Source organism: Thunnus albacares, chromosome 12 (genome assembly GCF_914725855.1).
Source record: "Thunnus albacares chromosome 12, fThuAlb1.1, whole genome shotgun sequence".
NCBI lineage: Eukaryota > Metazoa > Chordata > Actinopteri > Scombriformes > Scombridae > Thunnus > Thunnus albacares.
Genome location: NC_058117.1, coordinates 26,166,247 through 26,189,391, shown reverse-complemented (window position 1 = coordinate 26,189,391; position 23,145 = coordinate 26,166,247). Strand labels below are relative to the sequence as shown.

Genomic DNA, 23,145 nt, shown 5'->3' with positions numbered 1-23,145 from the left:
TCAGACAGGTGCCGCGCTGGTTTTGAATACGAGGTGCACTTAATCCATCACAGTATCTTTTAAAAGTATAGACTTTATTGAACAAAATCACAATAATAAAAGCAGTAAGACCACTTATATTCTAGCTAATTAAATTCATCCGTATAAGTGAACATGATATAGTTTCGTATTGATTTAGTGCTTCAGAAAGCTTCATTTCTCCCGTCGCTACAGTTATGAAGTGGGAAAAAAAACCCTGTTGGATGTCAGAACATGAACCAAAACCTCTTTTTATTATTATTATTTTCTTTTATTTCCAGAAAAAGAAGTCTCCCAAAAAGAAAATCGTCTTTGAATAGATTTGGGTAAGTAGCGATTTGTGGTTTTCACCTAAATTTGACGTATGAAGCTCAGTTCAGTGTTGGTTTCATCACATTATTAGATCCATTTGCACAATCCAGTATTTTCTTCGCGGGATGAAGTGTTATTCCTGCTTTTACAGACTCTTCAGGACTGTTCCTCATGAATCATCTCACTTATGATTAAAAACATTTGCTGAGACGGACGTTTATCTCGGTTCAGCTCAAACTTTTACAGGACCCTCAGGGTGTGCTGCTTTATGGTTTACCATGAAAACAAAGTCATAAAATGCATAAAATCACAGTAAAACATAATGAAAAACATTACTGATGGCCCCGAAAGTCAAATAAAATGTTAATATAGTGCAACTAAGGCAAAATATAAAGTTTCTGTGCACAGCAGGCGTGTGATAAAGCTTCCCTCTCTGTTCAATTTAAACATTTTAACTTTAATAATCAGGTTTTTCTTCTTTTCTCAGTGTTTTCTCTGATCTGACATCAGTGGAGGATGATTGTAACTTGGACCTGAAAGACCATAAATGACAAGACAATCTGGATAATGTTAGTGCCTTTTTACTCCCGATGTGTCTGCGTTGAGAGGAAAGGATTTCCCTCCTCGGATACAGATTTTCTGAGGGATCGTCAGGTTTCGATGTCCTTTTTTTGTTCTAAAACTGTGAAAACAATACAAGTCGCATCCATATACCTGCAGTTTGTACGTTTACATTTTTAATAGTTACTAGTTTACAGCTTGTTTTTTTTAAAAGGCAGAGCTTCTCCGGAGGCGAAATAATAACAAATAGTCCAATTCTGAAAAAGAAAAAAATCAATTGATTACAACTTCTAGACAGCGTGAAGCTTTAGCTTGGTTAGCATAGCACAGTGCTAACTAATGAGCTGCTGACAATTTGCCTTTCTAACTGGCGTTTTAATTGATTTAAATGTATCACATCCATTTTAAGGCTGATTATAGTTTGAAATTACATCTGAAGATTTCTTGTTTTATCTGACAAACAGTCCGAAACTCAAAGATGTTCAGTTTGCAACAAAATACAAGCAGCAAATCTCCACAAGTTGGAAGTTTTGCTCAATTAATTACTTGTTGGTGATTGAAAGAAAATTAATTGTCTCAGGTCTTAAAATGAATCAGGCCCGACATTCAATGATTAGTCAATCAGAAAATTAATTGCCAACTATTTTGATTAATCGTCTTTTTTCTTTAAGAATAAAAAAAACAATTCTCTTGTTACAGCTTCTTGAATGTGAATTTTTTTTGGTCCTTTATCATAATAAACTAAATATCTTTGTGTCGTGGACTGTCGGTCGGGACTGAACAAGACATTTGATAAAACAAATGTCTAAAATCAATCAAATAAACAGATTAATTGATAGTTGCAACCCTAATCCAGTGCCACAATTCAGTCAGAGCGGAATAAAGATTAGTGAGTATTAATGCTCGATATCCAGCTCTAATTATTTCTGCTACGGAGCAGCGCTGCCTCGGAGACACGTTTGCATCATCAAAGCTGAAATCTGCATCTCATGAAAAGTGAAAATGGGAAACGTTCATAAAATTTAAATTCAGTCGTCTTTTCTGGAAATATAATTCAGTAACACTGAATGTTTTCCTTTTCTTCCTCACATTTATAGTTGAACCTCTGTTTTCATAATGTGATTCGGGTACAACAGATTACTTCGGCACACAGTGTCGAGAACTCAGCATCTCATTTAGTTACGTTAAACTCCTGAAATGAGCTTCAAGGGAACAAGCTGTGAAAGTGAAATATTTCAGAACAGGTCATGTTTGAGCAATAAATTCTGAGGGTTTTTACTGTTTTCTGTCACTACAGTGTTAATTATAGTTGGTTTTTTTTCTGTGTTTGAGCTTTAAAAAAAAAAAAAAAAAAAAAAGGTAGAAAACATAGTTGGTCTGTTTTTGTTTGGACATTTTCTTTGTCTTTACTTTTCTATCAGTTGTAAAGCTGTGAAATGGTTGTTTACAGTGTTCTGTTGTTTGCCCTGTTTTTTTTCTTAATAAAAACAAACATTAATAATCCTGTTGCTGATAGGGAGGAAATGTTTCACTACTATATTTGTTTGCTGTTCCTGAGGACCAACATGTGTTAGAGTCTGTAGGATTAGAAAATAAATCTTTGTAGCAGCTTTAATTCTTTTAGTAGCACTTGATTGTGTTGTTTTACTTTCATACTGTCACATTGATGTCATATAAGAGGTTCCATAATTAGTTGTTTTTGTTCAAATCCACGTTAGAATTATAACATGTGAGAAGAGACCTGGCGCTAAATCTGAATGCCTCACATCAACCAAAGTGTTTAAAAGGTAATTAACCCTACGTTTAATGATAATACATGTGCTATGTAGTCAAAGCACACAACCACAACTCTACAGTTAAACAACCATCTGGACTCGTCTCATGACATGAATGTTCTTTACTAACCATCTCATATGACGTGAACTCCTTCAGAAGACGAAGACGCACGACACAAACTCTTGAACTATGCATCTGACTTCACTCTGCATTAAAGACTATGCATGTAAAAAAAAAAAAACAGTCTGCTCATGTTACAGATGTGCACCAGAATTTGAGGCTCAGGGATGTGAACTTTAAATGGATCGAAATTCCAAACACTTTTTTTTTTTTTTTTGTTTTGCTGTAATTCCAACTTCGAATTTATGTTTAACACAGTTATAGTAGATATTTTATGCTACTAATAAAATATCTTTCCGAGAGATAGTCGAGCTTAACGTTTGGATTATTATGTTTGAACTCTTAAACGAGTTACACATTTACATAAATGACATAGTAATTTATGCAACTAGTCTACCCCCGCTAAAAAAAAACAATCTGGACAATTATGTATTTTTGTAAAAAAGATATTAAGTAAAACTAGCGTAATAGACATATTCAATACATTGATCAGTCAATTAATTTTGATGCAGCTGTCAAATTCAATGCAATTATTTTAAATTAAAGGTTTTTTTTTTAGTTCCATTCTTTCGGAAACAAACTAATCTGCACACATGCAATTAAATCTCCCATTTTTAAGTTTTTAAATTTCCTGTTTCAAGAAAGCAACATGTTAACAACATGTAAATTGATTATGACATTAAAAACTGGTTGTAGTTGGCAGTTTGGACTTGATGCTGATATTGATTCATAAAGCAAACTGTAAAGAGATACAAGGTTTTCCCAGCGTCTGTGGTGACTCACCAGTGGTATCAGTTGTCTCTCTCACATCAAACATGGCTTCTACCTGAAACAGAAAACTATAGCGTCACTATGTTGGACAGTTTTAAGTGTTTTTGAGCACAACAAGTTGTCTCTTGAACTTTTAAACGACTACTGTAAAGAAGCTGGTTCAAATCTGGTTTGTCATGAAATAAAATAGCGGAGTTCATATGACAGCAGAGTAGAGCGCAACAATTTCTCATCTATGACTGTAACTGTTACTGACTTTTAATTATGACTATTCACTGTTACAAAAACCATTTAAACTGTTACAGATTTTAATTACAGATGTAAAAACTGTTTCAGGTTTGATGCATCGTTCTCAATGTTTACTTGAGTCTAAACTGTTGTCTGTTTCGTCCAATAAAAGATTTTCTCTTGAAACGGAGTCTTGTTCTGTCTACACATCCAGCGAATGACATCACTGTTAACATGCAGACTGTATAAATGTAACTTGATCTGCAACTAGAATTAAGTTTGTTAGCTCTTTTGGCAGATCTAGTCATTTTTTTGTCTGTCATGTAGTCTTTATACCTGCAATAGCTGATTTTCTGGCCACTTGGGGGCAGCAGAAACAATTTGTGAACAAACAGTTGCTTATTTACACAGTTTTTGGTCTGCACCATCTCCTGAGGGAAACATCTGGCTCTTTAACTGTTAAATGCTCCACTATGTTCACCAGCTAGCTAGTCCACAGCTAACTGTGTCTGTTTGCAGTTTGGTGCTGAGCAGGTAGTGTACAGTGACTTTTTAAAGCTTTTTCTCTGAAAACTCAAAGGAGGAGTGAATCAATTATTTCAGCCCTTTTATACAATGAACATATAAACCGCCAAATAGTTCAGACATACTTAATTATAATATTTAAAATGAAAAATACCTTTATGTGTACCATCTTTTTCCTCTGTGAGACATCTTCCTGCTGAGAACAGCGGTGCAGTTTCTCCTGTCAGTAAAGAAAAAGAGAAGTTTTAGTGAAACAAAGTGAGTCATATTTGCTCTGAAGTAATTGATCATCAGAAGGTTAATAATCACCAACATGAGCAACACACATATCATAACATCATTGTGTGTTTTCCCCTAAATTTAAACATAAATGTTCACTGAGTTTAACTCACAGGCTTGATCTCACTTTACATAACGCTCACATCTTCGTTCTAAATTAAAAAGAGAAAAAAAAAAACTTGTCACAAACTTTCTATCAAACTGAATTTTTTCCGTACAGAAAAAAAAAAAAAAAACACCCACACAGACACAAAGTCCAACACAATTACAGAGTGACACTCTGTAATTGGATCTGTCTGGATTTGATGTAGGAATGATAGCAGCAGACAGGATGTTCTTGACTGTAATTATATATAATTACAGAGCTGATGCAGCCACCGTGTATGTGGCACATTATCTTTCTTTTACACAACCGTGTTCACTTTCTGGAGAAGAAACTTTTCTTCAAAGCATCACACCTAAATGAGAATAAAAGCTGAGAGAGAAAATCTACTGAAACTACTGAAACTAAAAGGTTTGAAAATTAAAGTTGACATTTCTTTTGCTGTTGTTGCTCTTTGACTTTGGAACATAGTTTTCTTTGGCTTTTTCTCCTTCTTGTAACTTTACTATTTTGTGGATTGTAAACTTCTTAGTCATGTTTTTATATATTAGCTTGTCAATCTCTTCTATTTCTTTTCTCTCTACTGTAAAGAACTTTGTAACTACTGATATATAATTAAAGTTTTCTCTTTAATTGACATTATTAGAGCTGAAACAACAAGTTGATTAGTCAAGTGACTTAATTTAATCAGCAGCTACTTTCATATCGACCAAACATCTGGTTCTAGTCTCTCAGATTAGAATATTTGCTGGTTATTTTTGCCTTTCGTGGCAATAAGTTGGATATTTTTGGTGTTTGGAGTATTGGTTGTGTTATGGAATTTTCCATCTTTAGGGGTTACACATTGGGTTACACTGGGTGAAGTCTGGGCCTTGAGGTCACACTGTAATTCTTACGCAGGAAGGGGACATATTCTCCTCTCCTTGAGACTCCAGCTGTCTGTGATGTTTTGGGGAAAGCAGAAACATCTCTGATAGAGGGTAAATCAGCATTGCCATGGTCACCAAGGTCAGAGGAGGCTTTCCTAGACAACACAGATAGGTGGATGCGTAGATTCTATTGACACAGTCAGACATTCAAACCAAAACTGCTGAAGTTCCACGCAACGTGACCTAAACTGACATGGGTAAAATGCAGTTCCTTGTTTAGAAACTTGTGAACCAATTAGACTAATTTTTCAGATCGTAGGCTGATAAAGACTAGGACTCACTAGGACCTTCAGAGGACAGAATGGAAAGAGTCAGCATCCGAGTTGCAGATGACTTCGATGTTCACTATTTCAGTTCTCCTTGATCAAGAACTTCAATAAACTTTTTCAGCTTTAAGACATCAAAGGCTTGTGTCCGCTTTTCTCCACTGAGGTGCTGACCATCGCTCACAATATCCACAACAGGTTGGACAAAATAAGCAATTTAAAGACTTCACCTTGTTCGTTGGGAAACTGTGATGGACATGTTTCACTAGACTAATGGTTCAACCAATTAATTGAGAAAATAATTGGCAGAATAATCGATAATAAAAACAATCATTAGTTGCAGCCTTAGGCCTACTTATCATAGGATTTTAAAGCATTGCATTTGATTTAAAACCTGGTTGATAACAGTTCTGATATCTGTTCCTTTTTGCTGTTTGAACACATGAAATCAGCATCATTACAGTCTGACAGTGAACTTATAAACCTCACACACATCTGCTGAACTCTCAGTTATTTCCACAGTCAACAAACTTTTGTATCAGAACTTTTGCACAGTTTAGTTCTCATGAAAAACATATAAATATGAAAACAGCAGCACATCAGCACCATCTGACCTCTCCGAGTCTACGAGATGTTGCACATCCTGTCCTGAACATTTCAAAAAAGACTCCAGATCTGCAAGCAGCAAATTGCCTTTTCAGCACCACTTAACACACATTTCAAACGCTGCTCCAAACAGCCTTGAAAAAAAAAACCTCAAAAAGTCTTCTTTCCTTAAAAGACAGCTGCTTGATTTCACTTTTTCTTTTTTTTTATCATGTCAGAACTGTCAGTGTTTCCATTAAAGGGATGGGAAATACAAAAAAAAAAAAGAGCAACCATCTGTGTTGCCAAACCTTTCAGGGTCATTCAACTTCTATCTTTTTGCTAAAAAGTTTCAACCACAAGCTCTCACTTCTGTCACCACTCAGGCCAAAACCATAAACCACAACATGACCCTGATAGTCTCAATTACTCAGAGCCCACAGTGATGTCTTCAAATTGTTTGTTTCGTCAAACCGACAGTCCAAAAACTTAAGACATTCAATTTACTATCAGGAACCACAGAACCGTTTGGGATTTTTGCTTGAGACTGAAATGATGAATCGATTTCTTTTCTTTCGGTCGACTAATCGTTGCAGCTCTTCTTGCTTTCACACAAATGCAGCTTAAAACTTTGTTGCAAAACAGTTAAGATTAAGATGACAGCATGTCTGTAAAAGCTGGGAAATGATCTACAGTGATGTGAATCAATACAGGACTGAAGGAAATGACCAGAAATGTCATTTGCAAACCTCGACCTTAATTAAAATACATTGTTTACCCAAACAAACAATTATTTGCAGTCAATTTGTATTCCTTACCTAGAAGTTTAGTAAAACTTTAAGGCTACACTAAGTAGTTTGTGAAATGTCCAAAATGTTTTTGAGCCTGAATGAATAAAAAGGCAAAAACTGGAAGTCTGGAAGGATTTTGAGATTTTCTTTTATTTTTTTTTTACTGTGGAGTTTCTGTTCTCTGCCTCCTAGTCGCTTCAAATAGTGATTTATTGGATATGTGATTAGTTTTGAATCATTTAGAAAACACTAAACCATTTTTGCAGAAAGTGAAGACAGCAGCGTGAATGTGGCATGTGTGTACTGGGAAAAGTGTGCCAAGCTCCATTAAAGTGTAATCTAACATTCATTTTTCTCACTGAGACAAATGAAAGATTATCTGCATGAACGAGTTTTGGTGCAGAAAACCAATTATGTGTTATTACAGGGGGAAAAAAAAAAAAAAAAATCAGTGATGAGATAGGGAGGTGGGAGAGTGAGAAGCAGCCAGCAGAGATAACAGCACCAAGAAAAAAAAACGACGTTGTATATAAACCAGGAGAAACGACTGTGCAATCCAGCAATACTTTTACTTTAAATCAGTGCTTAAGAACTAATATACAAAGAAATGTATTTATTCATTTGAGCAACTATTCCCTGAAGTGACTGGAAAGAGCACAAGTAGTTTTTTTTACTCCTATTGTAATGTTCAGGTAATGAAATATGCGCTCATAATGCACCACGGCTGCTTTTACCCAAAGCTAACCGCAGCACAATAAAAAGCATAAATATGTAGTGTGGGTGTTTTTGTGCAAATCGACTACTTTCTACAGTTATTATGAATATTCATAATGAACCGTTTTGCTGACAGCTTTCTCCAAAGCAAACTACATTATGTGCATTTAAGCGGAAACCTGAACACATTCATTGTTTTATGTTGAAGTAAAAGAAGCTGCAGGCAGCATGATGGGATTCTGCTTGTAAAAGCTGCTCTGAATGATCTGACAGTACAATAAAATAATACATTTTCCTACTTTAAATCATGTGTCCACTGCTTTACATCTCTTTTGTGTATTAATATAAAGATTCCTCTCTTTTTTTCTTCCCATAAAACATTAAAATATATGAAGTTCAGAATGTCTTCTGATGGAAAGATGTCAGGACGCCAACTACACCGCTTCTTCAAACAATTGAGCTTAAAGTTTGAACTTTAGATCCCCTTTTAACTGCATTTGCCTCTGGAAAAAAAAATCTCTGGTCACTGTTATGTCAGTTAAGCTCCGCGGAGGAAAAATGAACCCCGGGGATCACTTGAAGAAATGATCAGAGGAGGAAATTTCACCTGCATTCGACAACAAACTGAAGCCGATGCAAGGGGAGTTATACAAGTTGGATCTTACAATAAAAAGAAAGCAAAAGTGGAAGATTTCAAAATGTTATGGAGGAACATACGTCCCCATTGGAAAAAGCTAACACTGCGCATCATTAAAAGATAAGGCTGGTGACTTTCTATGTTTTTCCTTACTGTGAACAAATGTGCAGAGCCAAACCAACAATGAACTCACAGGTATTAAAAGCCTTATTTATCTTATTCCTCTGTGCTGTAGACCTCCGTTGTTGTCCAAAAACTATTAAAAACACATCAGTGAGTCACATTATTGTACTGGGTGACATGTTCCTTCACCACAGAGAGCTTTGGGCAGGTTAGTTTGTTTAAAAACAGCTCCAAAGACAGAGCTTCGCTAGCTTGTTGTGCTACATACTGTATCACAACCTCTTGACTCTCTCAAAGAACAAGTTGAGAGGTTGTGCAGCTGGCAGAGCAATAATATAGTAGGAGGAGTATGTTTGGATCTGAGTCTGCATAAACTGTGTTTATATTCTCAAAAAAATGTGGTTGAGGTCTAATATAATAATTTCTGCCCCAACCTCCTCCTGATAATACAGGTGATGGATGTGTGGCTGGATGCCAACAGTCCTCGCGCTGTATTCTCAAAGCTAGTCCCACTTTGAGCGATCTAATCCAATCTGAATGATTTGATTGTTCTTACATCCCACCTGCATATTCTGTTTCACTCTGAAATACATCAAATTACACATGATAAAGATTCTAACGGCTGTTTTGCTGAAACTTTAAGAGCCAATGCTTTTGTTTCTTAACAAAAACACTAAATTCTGACCAGAAGCCTTTATCACAAAACTCTGAAGTCTGACTCTCTTTGAACTACCAGGCTTCACTAAGCCTAACATTTCTGATCCTGGATAACTTGTATCATGAGGCTGGTTATTAACAAGCTCTCTTAATCCTGGATTTTCTAAACCCAATATCACATTAAAACCCAAGTGGAGTTCTGAATTACAAGCATTGGTAAAATAATCAGATCAAAAGCTTAGTGTCTAATGTGATGAGATGAAACAGTGATATACAATATAATCACACATATATAATAGAATAAGAGGTGTAAAGCTGACGTTATTACCTTGTAATTCAGGGTTGTGGTGTACAAGACAATTTCACAGATTTCTCACTGATTTTTTTTCTCTTTTGGTCTAAAAGACAGAATTACTGGTGCAGTTAATACTGTTCACTGGGACCAGAGTCAATTAATAGCAAAATACAGTCAATGCACATATAATTTACAAACTAAAGTTTCAAGTTTCAAAGTCTCTGACACGTCGCTGTTCTGTCCTGATCAAGATATTGATGAATTAAGTCCTGAGGATACATTTAGTTAAACATCTAATTAAACAATTGAAATTTATCATTGTGTTTTATTCAGTCTGTCAGGGGTCAAAACACTAACTGTCTGTCAGTAGAGCTGCAACAATTAGTCGATCAATCGATCAGTTAATTGACAGAAAATTAATCAGCAACTATTTTAACAATTGAATAATAATTTTAGTGACTTTTTAAGGTAAATATGCCCAAAATTAACTGGTTTCAGCTTCTCAAATGTGATGATTTGCTTTCATACGTGGTTTTTGGACTGTTGGTTGGACAAAATAAGACATTTAAAGACGTCAGCTTTGACTGTGGGGCATTTTTCACTATTTCCTGACATTTAATAGACAAAACAATTAACTAATTAATCTATAATGAAATGAATCATTAGTTGCAGCCATAACTGTCATTCAGCAGAGTATTGGACTTGAAATGTTTGAATATTCCAGCAGTATTATAACTTTTTTTGTGTTAGTTAGATATGCAGCGTTCAGCCAGGTAGCATGAAATAATTACCGCCACACTAAAAATAAAAGATATATAAAATGATAACTTTGGTGTTTCCCTGCGTGAATTGAAAGTTTACAATATCACTTTTGTGTGTTTAGTGAGTTTCATGGCTCTCGGGACCTTGGGCCTGTTATTTAATTTTAAAAACACGGGCCCCTGATGATTAAATAAGCATAATTTTCTTAATTCCTGCTGGAATTAATCAAATCTAGTGACAGTTTAATGAAGCTTTAACAAAGTGTTCATTGTGTTCAGATCAGAGAGGCTAATTACCGGATCTGACAGCAAACACACCCACTTAAAAGCTCTAAACTCATGCAGACATCTAACGTGTAATTATAAGTCTTTGCTGCCGTTACTTTAGAGAGATAAATTCAGATTTCTACTCATCTGATCCTGATTGGTCTGTGTCTTACAGATAAAGCTTACTCATAAATAAAAAGGCATAAATAAATGTATCACTTTTTACGGATCAGATATGGAAAACACTAAAGATCAAGCATGTGCTCTGTACTATAACTGATGCATCTACACACACACACGTTACACAGATGTTTAGAGATGTTCCACGTTCAAAAAAAAACAACAGAAACATATTCAACTCATCTACAAACCAAACGAGTCGGTGTCTGCCGGAGCGAAACAAAGCACAAACAACGTCAGAGCTGTAATAACTGTGGGTAATTAAAGCTCATTTCACGCCGCTGCAGTTTGTGATGCTGCACACAACGGAGCTATTTGTCAAAATTAGTTGGGATGCTCAGACGCACATCACACCTGTCAATCAACGCACAACCTTTCTGACGCAACGCTGACGCTGATGAAGGCTGAAACAAGTTTACTGTGACGGCTGCTTAGTTTCCATGACAGAGATTAATTCTTAATCTTTATTCCAAGCGATCTGGGTGACATTTATATGTGTAATGAACTACATGAATAAGCTTTGAATTGATATGAGAGTTTTCACTAACTTTGTCCCCATGTCATGGAGAAATAATCATATACTGTATTTATTAGGCTGCCACATTCTTCATTTAAAAGTGGAATTGTTGATATCTTTAAATGTAAAATTAAAACCTATGTCTTATGCCTGGTTTATGATTAAATTAGCCATTATTTATTCTCTTTAATCATTTATTGTGTTCATGTTTTTAAATTTTTTTTTGTTGTCCTGTTTGTTTTTATCCAGTTCTTATTTTATTTTAATCTATTTTACTGGTTTTATTACATTTTTGTTTTCATTAGTCTCAAATTTGTTTACATTTATTCTCTTATTAACAGTTTGTCAGTCATCTGTAAAGCACTTTTAATTGCAGTAACCTGTACGAAAAAACAAAGTAAAAACCTACAGTATGATCACAAGCATCAATATTTTAATCATATTTCTTACCATACAATAAGGCAATGGAGTGTATAACTCCTTTTGACAACTGGCTCATCATCAAACTCCAGGTTTGAAGTTGTTGTCCATATGTTGTCCTTTCCTATTGCCTCCTTCTACCTGAATATTATATCAGAAATATGTGAAGATATGTCGACATCTCCCCCCTTTGGCAGTGAGAGTAATTACACAAACACTGTCAATGCATCGCCGCTGACCCCTGATGCTTTTTATGTAAACTGGAGCTCGCCCCAGCGACATGACGCAGTGGGAGGGCACTGAGGACAGTCCACCCTGGTCGACAGTCACAAACCAATCATTGCTGGTTGACGTAAAATGCATCACTACCAGTGCGCCAGCACGGGAAAGTCACCACAGACACCAGATTTAAAAACTACTGCAAAATACAGAGAGATTTACCTGGCGGTGATAGGCTTAATCAGCTTTGTGTGAACTTGTTTGGCAAGGGCTTGAATGTAACAAAGGTTTATTTATATGTAAAAGTCCCGCACTCCAGCTTTAAAATCTGATTTATGGCACAGAGGGAAAGGCGTTTGTGCCTGAATAACAGATAGTGCAAAGTTATGGCAAGAAGTACCTGTAGGCTTATTTTTTTTTATTAATTGGCAGCAAAAACAATGAGAAAATCTCCCGCACACTGTCTCACTTACCGCTGAAATATTTATTACATTGTGACATTGTGGGTGTATGTGATGTGACATTGTGTGTAGCTTTGTATTTTGTGTAGTGTGTCCTGTGTGTTTGTTATTGTGCTGTTATATGTTTTAATTGTAAGGGACTGCAGATGAAAATTAGCTTGAAGCTAAATCTGGTACAGTGCATCATTTATGTAAAAAACTGTACACTGTCCTGATAAAAAAAAATACAATACAAAACAATTAGTTCATGTTTTTTACACCTTCATACATCTTACACCCAACTGTTCAAAAATCGGACAGACCAAAACGTTGTGAGATTTCCTGATAGTTTTGGACTGCACTTGGTAAATGGACTACACTTATATAGCGCCTTTCTAGTCTTCCGACCACTCAAAGCGCTTTTCCACTATAAGTCACATTCACCCATCCACACACACATTGATACGCTGACGGCAGGGGCTGCCATGCAAGGTGCCAACCTGCTCATCAGGAGGATCTAATCATTCAAACACACATCCACACACCAATGGTGCAGCCAACAGGAGCAATTTGGGGTTCAGTATCTTGCCCGAGGACACTTCGACTCACTCTACCACCTGGGCCACAGCCGCCCCCGTTTTCAAGTTACTTTCCTCCGACGCACCTGTTGCATAATCAGGTGTGCAGAGATTTTTTTCCAATTATTGATTGGCTGTAAAACACTGTCAACTAACTTACTGAGGAAACAATTAACAAACATAAATGAGATGTTGATAACTCTGTTGTGATGTAACACTAAACACATGACAAAACACAAATTTTAAGAACAGCAAAAATTCAATACAGGTTGAACACTTTCAGTTAGCTACAATTACAATAAGTCATCTCATGAGTATAACTGCCTGCCGCAAGCTAATGTTAGTTATCTCAAGTTAGCATGGCGTGCTAGCATCAGCAGCCATAAAACAGCAATTTGTAGCTAAAATCTACGACTTATGTAAGCTTGGTACATCAACCATATTTACTTTCATATTTATAGTTTTCATACTGTAGTTGGGAGATCTTTTCAGGCTAATTCAGCTTTTTGTTTGCAGCTGCTAACATGACAGACACAACGTCCATCATAAGCTAACTCTTAAACTCACTTTCACTTTAGTGGCACCTTTTAACCTACTTACAGACTTGTTAATTACAAAAAAAGTAGGTGGTACTTAAAAATGCAATTGTACAACAGTTTCAGGCAATACACTATGATATTTTAGGTTTAGCTTTTGTGGTAGCTAAATATTAGCGCTGCCATGATTCAGCGTTAGATGATCCTAATTGATTAGTTGATCGACAGAAAATTTTAAGGAAAAATGACAAACGTTGCTGCTTCTTAAATGTGAGGTGATGTCATGTTTGGATTTTGGACTGAAGACGTTACCTTGGGCTTGAGGAAATCATGAAATCACGGGCATTTTTCTCTGTTTCATTTTATAGACAAAACTATTAATCGATAATGAAAATAACTGTTAGGTGCAGCCCTATTACCGCCTGAGTCTACTGAAGTCTTTTCTTAAAATTGAATAACTCATTCTAAAAAAATAAACATTGATAAAATCTGTGACTATCTTGTTTATGAATTTTGCTTGGCCAAAGTGGCAACACCCTTGTTATCTAACTAAATCTTTTTCTACACCATCCTCTAATAAAGACCAGTCATTAACTTACCAAGTGACTTTAAAGTGCTTTCAGTGATTATTGGTTTCCATCTGCCTGGCTACCGACTGTTTGCCTGTGTTTATCACCCCTGCTGTGTGGCTTCATTTGATTTGTTTGGTGAAAAACTCATTCAATCCAATAAACCATAAAAGCTAAATTTCATCCTGAAAGAGACCTGAAAGGTGTATTGATTGAATGTACATTAGAGGAGAAGAAAAAAAACCTTTTCCCTCGTTCATTTTCTCTTATTTTCTTTACCTATGAACCACTGACTTTTCCACACAAGCAGACAAACCCTTCAGTTTTTATATGTGTGCAGGTTTTTTTTCCCCCACTTGAAGACCCCAGCAGAGTTATAGATTTTCCAGCAGGGAGCAGTGTTTGTGTGTGTTAGTGTGTGTGTGTGTGTGATGGCAGATGCCTGCAGAGGTTTGTCCCAGTGATTTGTTTGTCCTGCTGAATGAGTTTGCTGGCTGTCATTAAAGCAGCCAAGCAGGGAGAAACAGTGTGTCTGTCATGAGCCCCTCTGTGGCTGCACTGAGTTCAGCGTTCCCCCGGCTCGCTCTCTGTCGGCCTCCGTCTATATCTGTCTGTGTTTGTCTCCATCTGTCGCTCTCTAGTCGCCTCGTCCATCACTTCGCAGACAGGATCTCTCCATCTACATTTCAGGCATTTAGCTGATGCTGTCATCCAGAGCAGCTCAGAGCAGTGTTTGCAACATTGGAATAAGCGTTAAAGTTGCTTGTACTTTTCCAATATCATAAGCAGTAAAGAGCGCTTTAAACACAGTATTTAAAAGCAAAATATTTTAACTATCTCGCAGAAAAAAATTGTTTGAGGTTAACTGGTTGTTGATCTGTAAGTTCAATAAATCAATAAAGTTTCCATCAAGTGGCAGCCACCACAGCTTGAGGCTCGACGGACAAGTATCTTAAAGTACAGCACCACCGACAGCCAAATCCCAAAAATCCCAGTAGACTCCCATTCAAAAACCATCATCACTCATCAACCTCTCTCTAGAAGTACTAAGTCTTATGTTCTCAATCACTAAATTCGGGCCCTCTAATAAGTTTGCTCATGGTCATTTTGGTAATATTTGCTCCATTAATAAGATTTGAAGACTTATAGTAGCTTTGATGTCTGCTGTGTAGGTGTTGACTGACAGCTGTGATTGACACCCGCTGCTCTCCCCGGCAAGGGACTCGCACTGAGTCAGACTATTGTTGCAATATTTTATTCACATGTGCTGGCTTGGCTTGAATCAGTTTGACTCAGCGCGTCAGCCCAGCGTGGCAGGGATTTATATCTCCATTACAACAGGGCTACCTGTTTGAAGGTGTGTCTTTAACTGATGACGCACCTATCTTGAATCAATGATGTTTGAAAGCAGCGTCCTCTTTAACACTATTTCCCCAAGAAGTGCACCGTGGGCTTGAGTAAATAGCCCCCCCTGCACTTCCTGGCCGCTCCTAGTGTTGAAAAGAGCAGCTGTAAAACTCATTTCACTATCAGAAGTTGATCCATTTGGTCTGATAACATTTGTAAAGTCTAGAAGAGCCACACTGTTCAATTATTTTATCCCATACAAGTTAGCGAAGGGCTAAACGGGAAGTTAGCCGGCTCATCCCTGAATGACAAAGCCCATCTAAGCCCCCAACCCACTTGGAGGCGGGTCGTGCATGCTTTGACCCGACTTCATTGAAAGGTACATCTCAGGCACGACTCAGCACATTTAAACTGGTAATGGAAACACAAATGAACATGGCATGGTTTGACTCAATGCCGACAAAAGTGCCAATGGAAAAAGGCTACATGATATCTTCCCTGCTCAGTGTTCCCAGTAAGCTAGTGTTCGCTTCAGTCTGAGGTGGCATGGCGTGTTTCCAGATCGTGAAAGGCAACACCCCGCACTCCTTATTTGGAAGTTCCTCGCTCCAAATGGAAAAGATGGCACCAAACATAAGCTGCAACTCTGGGCTTCAAACTGGCTCCAATGCAAACCAACCAGTGACATCACACCTCCAATCTTCCATCCAATGTAGACCTGCTTTTTAAAAAAGCAACTTAACACCAGCAGTAGTTGAGACTGGTAACAGGTGGCTTCGGTAACCAGCAGAGGACTGTTTCACTGACCTGTACTAGTTGATAGTTTTACATCTGTTGCACCTTTGACACACTTCTGAGTGAGGTCACAAGAGTGCTCCATGTCTGAGCTCTATTCGGGCGTTGCAGCTTTTTACGATGTGACGAGGGCACAGAACCCCAGTTGAACGGAGTACAGACGGCAGACGACTCTCTGTCAGCTGATAATCACACAGCAGCAGGTGGTAGAGATGCTGTGTAAACTCTTAATTTCATCTTTTCACGGCTTTTAAGTGTCGGCAAAGACGCTGTCACAACAAGCCATAAAATATAGGATTTGTTTATTACTAGTCTGATTTCTTTACAATTTTGATGGCACTCCCGGTATTTTGTTTACATGTCACACAGAGCTGTTGATTCAAGTTGACATAAACAGCATGTGCTGTTTTTTTGTGCTGAACTGAAATGGAGTGGAAATCTGAGCAATAATGATAAGTAATTACTAGTTCAAGTCTCTCTAATGTGACAGTTTGTGCTGTTTTTTCTCAGTTTTACATCATTGTTAATTGAAGATTTTAGAGTATTTAATTGCTGGTCAGACTAATTAAGTAATGTGATAACATAACCTTAGACTCTGGGAAATTGTGCATGTATCTTTTTTAAACTGATTAAAATCAAGGAAAACAGAATCCATAGTTGCAGCCCTAAATGAATGATCAATTTTCAGATTACTTTTATTCCTTTACTGGTTGAGTTTGAAATATGAAAATAATTTATCTGCAAAATTAAAGACAATTTAGATCAGAGATAACATTTTTTTTTAATATTCTATAAATCCTCTGGTGAGCTGATCCTTTGCTGAAACTCAAACCAACAGGACTTCAATCAAGAAGATGCAACTCATCTCTGCAGCGTGAGATTATCATGAAGCTGTTTGGTGGGAATCATTCAAGCGGAGAGAGGCTGTCTGACTGTTTAGCTTTATCTTCAGTATATATTCTGCCACATAAAAACATTGTATAGGGATATTCAGCGCGGTCATCATTCAAATGGGCAGATAGTACAGTAACCATATCATGAGATTACAATAGCACACAGCATTCCCTTCAGACTGTGATATATTACACATGTTGGTTTGGAAATATGTTTTTTTTTTTTTTTGCATTTTTATGCATCTGTAGCCATGTGTGAATGTGAGTATATATGTGTGTTATTACCCTTTATCAGAACCTCCCAGCCCTCCAGATATTTCATTTACAGTATATAGGGATCGTTGTCTGACAGCCCGGTCTGTTTATTTCCATCCATCCCTCTGAATAATCCCTGAGCTGCAGCCGTGCCCTCCTCTCTGCTAATGTGAGACTCTCAGGTCTCTTCTCCCCAAACATTTCCAATGAAGTGATCCTTTCTTTTACAGATGAGATCTGGGAGCCTGTCTGCCTTCGTGGGAAGCTAATCAACCTATCATTCTGACCGCTAGCTTGCCTGCCTTTGCATCGTTGTTCAGCAGTCTAAAATCAATTTTGCAACAACTGCAGCAGGACAATGAAAACAGCAGTAGATTGTCTTGCACCTAACACCACAAAAATGAAATTCATACAATATCACAGTCAGTCGTCAGGGTTGCACTCTTCTAGATGAAAGAGAAAGCAGGGAGAAACAGTGGTCGATGCACCAAAAATGCAACTGTGCAATTACAGAAACACTACAGGACAGTGACTTCACCATGCATGCACCACTGTCAGCGATGGTTCGTCTTTGTCCTTCGCCAAGGACATAGTGAAGATGTTTTTTTACATTACAGAATAGTGAAAACATTTGCAGAGGTATATCTATTTGGCTACAGTCTTGTGGAAAAATCAATATGTCAGTTGTATTTTGCAGAAGGAGGGATTAAACAAGGGAAAGAGACAGAGCTGTTATAAAAGCTGGATTTGGCCACAGAAACAAAGTTTTTGTTTTTTTTGTTGTTGTAGAGAAGGATGGTCTGACCAAAAAAATGAATGGATTTCTACTGTGACACATCAGGCCAGCCCTTTGTACAGTTTAATACTAAAACTTAAGAATCTTGGAGGGTCAAAGACTCCAGAGGAAAAATCCCTACAGGAAGTGAGGCTGAGGAAAACAGATCTACCAGGACAGCAACAGATTAATCTAAAAATAAATAAAGATCTACTGTAAGTAGAAAGACACACGACCACATAGTTAGGGTGACAAGAGCAAACACATACATACATGATACATGTTGTAGGTACTGTTAAAACCGGACTGATAGTTGGAGCACTTTAAGGATTGGATGAAGGTTTGATAAAAAGGCAAAAAGATACAAATTCTGTTGTGTTGTTTACCGCGAGCTGAAGCTCAAGCTAAAGATTATACATTATAGAAAGTGGATAAAAACATCAGCAGGTACAATCAAGTTACTTTTAGAGGCACCCTGGTTGCCAAACGGTTACAGTGCAACGTATAACAGCAGCTATAATGCTCCACAGTTCAATTCTACCCTTATTTCCTGTCTGCCTCTTCACTGTTGACTTCAATAAAAGGCAACAATGCAATTTCTGGATTATAGAACATCATTTTACTTTTGGATTGGGTCAATTTTAAATGAATTCAGTCTGACGTTGTGTTCCCAACTGCAACAACAATGTCCACCTTTGACTGGCGTCTTTTCCATATTTGAACAGCTGCTGAGGCTCATGGGTATCATAGTATTTAATCAGTCACCACACTAGACACAAAAATAACATGACTATTCATCACTAAATAATACTCCTGGTTTTTTTTTTCCATGTTGAGGAACATTTGGAAAATGATTACAAAGAGGACTTTGAAATGAGAATTTACACCGGTGGGAAAAATACTTGAGAAACTGGCATCTGCTCCCACTTCACAGCTCAGTTAGGAGTGTTACACTGCCCCCAACCTGGCAAGTAAATTAGAAAAACCTAATTGAAGAGGGTTTATTTTTGCAGATGGAGCTTTGGTCCAGTGGTGCAGCGAAACAGACGATGGGAGCGTTTTAATATCTCAGGTGGGTACTCCTGCCACTACAGGGAGACTTTGAACATCAACATTTATTTTCACCTGGGAGGAAAGCTGATTAGAACCCAACTGTGCTAACAGCACTTTCACACCAACTTTATGACCAGTTTGAGCATTAAAAGGCTGAGATTTTTTCTTTTTTTTTTTAAAGTTAGGTTTTTCCACTGTTGTAACAATATTTAACTGGCTGGATAACAAACACAAAAGGTGAAAATGTTCCTTTGAATTTGTCTACCTGCTGAACACTAAACACCTGAACATCACTAATAATGTTTATAAGCTACTAGAAAACATGTGGCTGCTGTTGGGCCAAAATAATATTAGTTGGTCATTAAATGAGGAAGATTTTAAAGTCTCTGACTTTTGCGACTCTGCAAACATTATCCCAGTATGAATTGTGTTCCCTCTCTTTTTTGTGTGTGTTTTACAAGCATATTGAATACATGTTGGAAACTAATTTAGATGTGGAAACAGATGCTTTGTGGGTGCACTAATTTGGTTAATTATTGCACAACCCCACGCTGTCTGTATTCCCTTAATATTGTTTATTAGCAGCAGGAAAACCATCCCTCTCCTCGCCCTCCCACTGTCCCCTTCTCTCTCTCCTTATTCCTTCTTTCTCTACACTCATTGCTTACTTACAAAAAAGAAAAGATGGTTAAGAAAAAGCCAGTAACAAATGAAATGCAGCATTTAATGTTACTTTCGAGTCAATTGTTGACAACTATAGGAATTTATATACAATCATAAGTGAATTTAAAGGGGATGTACAGTATCATGCAGTAGAAGAAGAATTTCACTATTTTTTAATGTTCTTTCCTCGAAATGTCAACTTCTCAAATACATCTCTACACATTCAAGCCCAAATCTGATCTGAAATATGCGAGCGGACAACGCAAACAACCTTAGCAACACTCCTAGCAACACAACAAAGGCTACAGAACGGACATGCACGAACAATCTGACGTCATCATGAGGAGGAAGTAGAGGTAACATTGCAAACAAAGCGATCAAAGCAGACCTGACTTTTAACTTGCAGGGAACATTTTTACATATGTTCATCTCAAGCTTTGGAACTTTGACTATGTTTAACATAGACATCCAACATCATAACACAATAAAAATGACTGAAAATCACAAATGATATGTCCCCTTTCAGCGAGGCAGCAATAATAGATCTGGGGGTCCTTTTCACAAAAGTGATGTTTGAGCAGCGCTCACACAAAGATCGCAAACAGAGTCAGACCTACGTTTCACCAAAGATTGCAGCTCACAAATTGCAGAACCTAAAGAACACTCAATCATACACCGGTTGCAGCTGTGGCATTTGTTTTTAGTGAAATTTGTCAATATGAGAAATTATCTCATGTTGCAAATTTAGTGAAACGGGCCTCTGGTAATCATCAGAGAACAAAGAAAAGAGCCAGAAGTGAAAAACTCCAGTCACGTTTCCAGTGAACATCAGCAGCAGATCGTATCCAGCGGATGTTGAGGGGGAACGCAACCACTACTACTGCACAACAACCGGTCAAAGCAGATGGCCGTCCACCAAGAGCTGGCTTCTGCTTGAGGTTTCTACCTGTTAAAGGGGAGTTTTTCCTTACCGCTGTCACCGAGTGCTGCTCATGGGGGAACTGTTGGGTCTCTGTAAATTAAAGAGTACGGTCTTGAACTGCTCTATGTGAAAAGTGCCCTGAGATGACTTTTGTTGTGATTTGGCGCTATATAAATAAATTGATCGATTGATTGATATTTGGTGTCTTTGACGAATGAAAAGGCTGCTCTTACAGGATATGTTCAAGGTTTTTTAAGCCAGTCTTGAAAAAAATCGCCACATACCCTAATAAACATTGAAACAGGTTTTGCTGACTGTAATCTTTCCTCTGGTTCATACTGACCATTAGAATATCTCCAAATGTGCTTGCAATGTATGTGATGGGGGACAAAATCCACTGTCCTCGTTTTGAGCAAAAATTTATGTTAAAGTTCATCTGAAGATAATATGAGGCTTCAGCCATCTGAGTTATTCAAATAAAGTGGAGTTACAGTGTTTTTAGTACAAAATTCCCTCTTTGTGTCTCGACGGACAGTGTTTTCCTGTGCAGCTGCAGCGGAAGGATCATTACAAAAAGAGGGAATTTGGCACTAAAAAGCCAGTAACTCTGAAAGAGATTGACTTGATTTGACTAATCTAGACAACTGAAGTCTCATATTACCTGCAAGTAAATGTTTAAATACATACATGTGCATTATGAAGGGATCATCTAATGGTCAGTATAAACAGGAGGAATGATTACAGCAAGAAAAAGTGTTCAATTGGGCACCTAATTTTTGTTTTAGGACAGACTTGAACCTATTCTTCAAATAATTTATGATTAACAAAAAAAAATTGTTTGTAAAACTGTTAAATAGTTTTCTATAGATCTGCATCATTTAATGAAATTGCGACTTAACTATCTTACGTTGCGGTCCATCAAATACTCGCTGAGCTCTGTAATCTCTTCCTCTTTATCCTTCATTTCATTCAATCATTTCCTCGTGTGGCCTCCTCACCACTGCGATGGGAGCCTCTTATTTCCTCCAACAGAATGATGATGATGATGATGATGATGATGATGATGATGTGTTGGCTCAACTCCATCCTGTTTTTGCCAGTCACTCCTGTAAAGCAGTCAGTTGGGTGTTACAGACTAATCCCAGCTGCCGGTGTTCACTGTCAGGGTTTTATTTTAGAAAAATGCATCATAATATTCCCTTATCGCTTTCTCAATTAGTCGTGTAACTTCTGGGATCTTGGGACTTGTACCTTAGAGGAAAAGACTGATTTTGAATTAAATAATCCAGCGTTTACTGTTTTTAACTCGCACTGAGCTACTGGAGTATTGAATTATTGAAGTAATCACTGTCTTATCTTGTCTTGTGACCAGAGGCAAAGTTTAGATTTTAGTACAGAGCGTTGAATATTATAATGCACCCCGAGGTGAAAGGAGACAAAAGAGGAAGAAAGACAGATGGGTGCAGTTTTAGACTTATAGTAACACTCAGCTCACCAAGCAGCACTGACAACTAGCTGACAAACGGAGTGAAAAATTATACAGCTGAACAATGTTTTTGACTTATTGGATTCTAGCAAACATGTATTTCAAAAGTGGAGTAAGCAGCGCAGACACAGCCTGCCACGGAGGTTATTAAACCGAAGAATTAGAGAGAAGCAGACAGAAAATCTTCTTCATCACAAGAAGTCTGACCTCTGCTCACCCTTCACAGCTCTGTTTGGGATCTCATGACCTCTCCGGGTTATGAAGGACAGAAGATGAAACTTTTTAGGAGGACGGCCGACATACCTGACAGCATGTCAAAAGTTCAGGCTCCTCTACAGTGTAAACAGAAAGTAAAGTTCCTCACAAGGCCAAACACACAAAAATATGACATTGTGGATACAGACAGAGGGCTGCTGTCATTTCATAAAGCCCAAACTCAGGGTTAAACTGGTCCAGAAGAGGGACGCTGACCTGGCTTTAGAAATACTTAATGGATTTGGAGAGAAATGAGCAGAAATAAACCTAGTGTTCCCTTCTCTAAGAAAAAAATCAATGTGTGTTTGGATTTCTCTTTTTGGATTTCTCTAAGTACTAAAATGCAGCCATCATCAGTTCAATATAAACATTTACATGGCTTCATCACAAGAGTAAAATGAGAAGCAAAAACACTGTACCTGTCTTTGTTTCCTGATTGTGCTTCATGTCATGCAGGTGTTCTTCCTCATCTTCTTCCTCTTTTCATTCTTTAGTCTGTATTGCATGCTACATACCAGATTAAA

General features: G+C 37.5%; 1 protein-coding gene and 1 long non-coding RNA gene across 12 annotated transcripts in view; one reads left to right on the top strand and one right to left on the bottom strand.

Annotated features, from left to right (window-relative positions):
• Positions 1–3,190, top strand: part of LOC122994287 (enolase-phosphatase E1-like) — a 27,175-nt gene extending 23,985 nt beyond the window's left edge. For both annotated transcript variants that reach the window (XM_044368893.1, XM_044368896.1), the window contains exons 15-16: positions 300–344; positions 818–3,190. In XM_044368893.1, the coding sequence (XP_044224828.1) occupies positions 300–338 (39 nt within the window). In that variant the 3' untranslated portion in view covers positions 339–344; positions 818–3,190. The remainder of the gene's footprint in view (positions 1–299; positions 345–817) is intronic.
• Positions 1–23,145, bottom strand: part of LOC122994290 — a 24,247-nt gene extending 1,102 nt beyond the window's left edge. Inside the window, exons 1-6 of one of the 10 annotated variants that reach the window (XR_006406557.1) lie at positions 23,041–23,142; positions 22,574–22,698; positions 21,879–21,986; positions 4,704–4,742; positions 4,466–4,531; positions 3,571–3,613 (exon numbers count right to left, since the gene is read on the bottom strand). This is a non-coding gene — a long non-coding RNA (uncharacterized LOC122994290). Of the gene's footprint in view, positions 1–929; positions 1,013–3,570; positions 3,614–4,465; positions 4,532–4,703; positions 4,743–21,779; positions 21,844–21,878; positions 21,987–22,573; positions 22,699–22,837; positions 23,010–23,040 lie in introns of those variants that run through there. The other 9 variants (XR_006406554.1, XR_006406560.1, XR_006406556.1 and 6 more) reach the window with 9 other exon arrangements.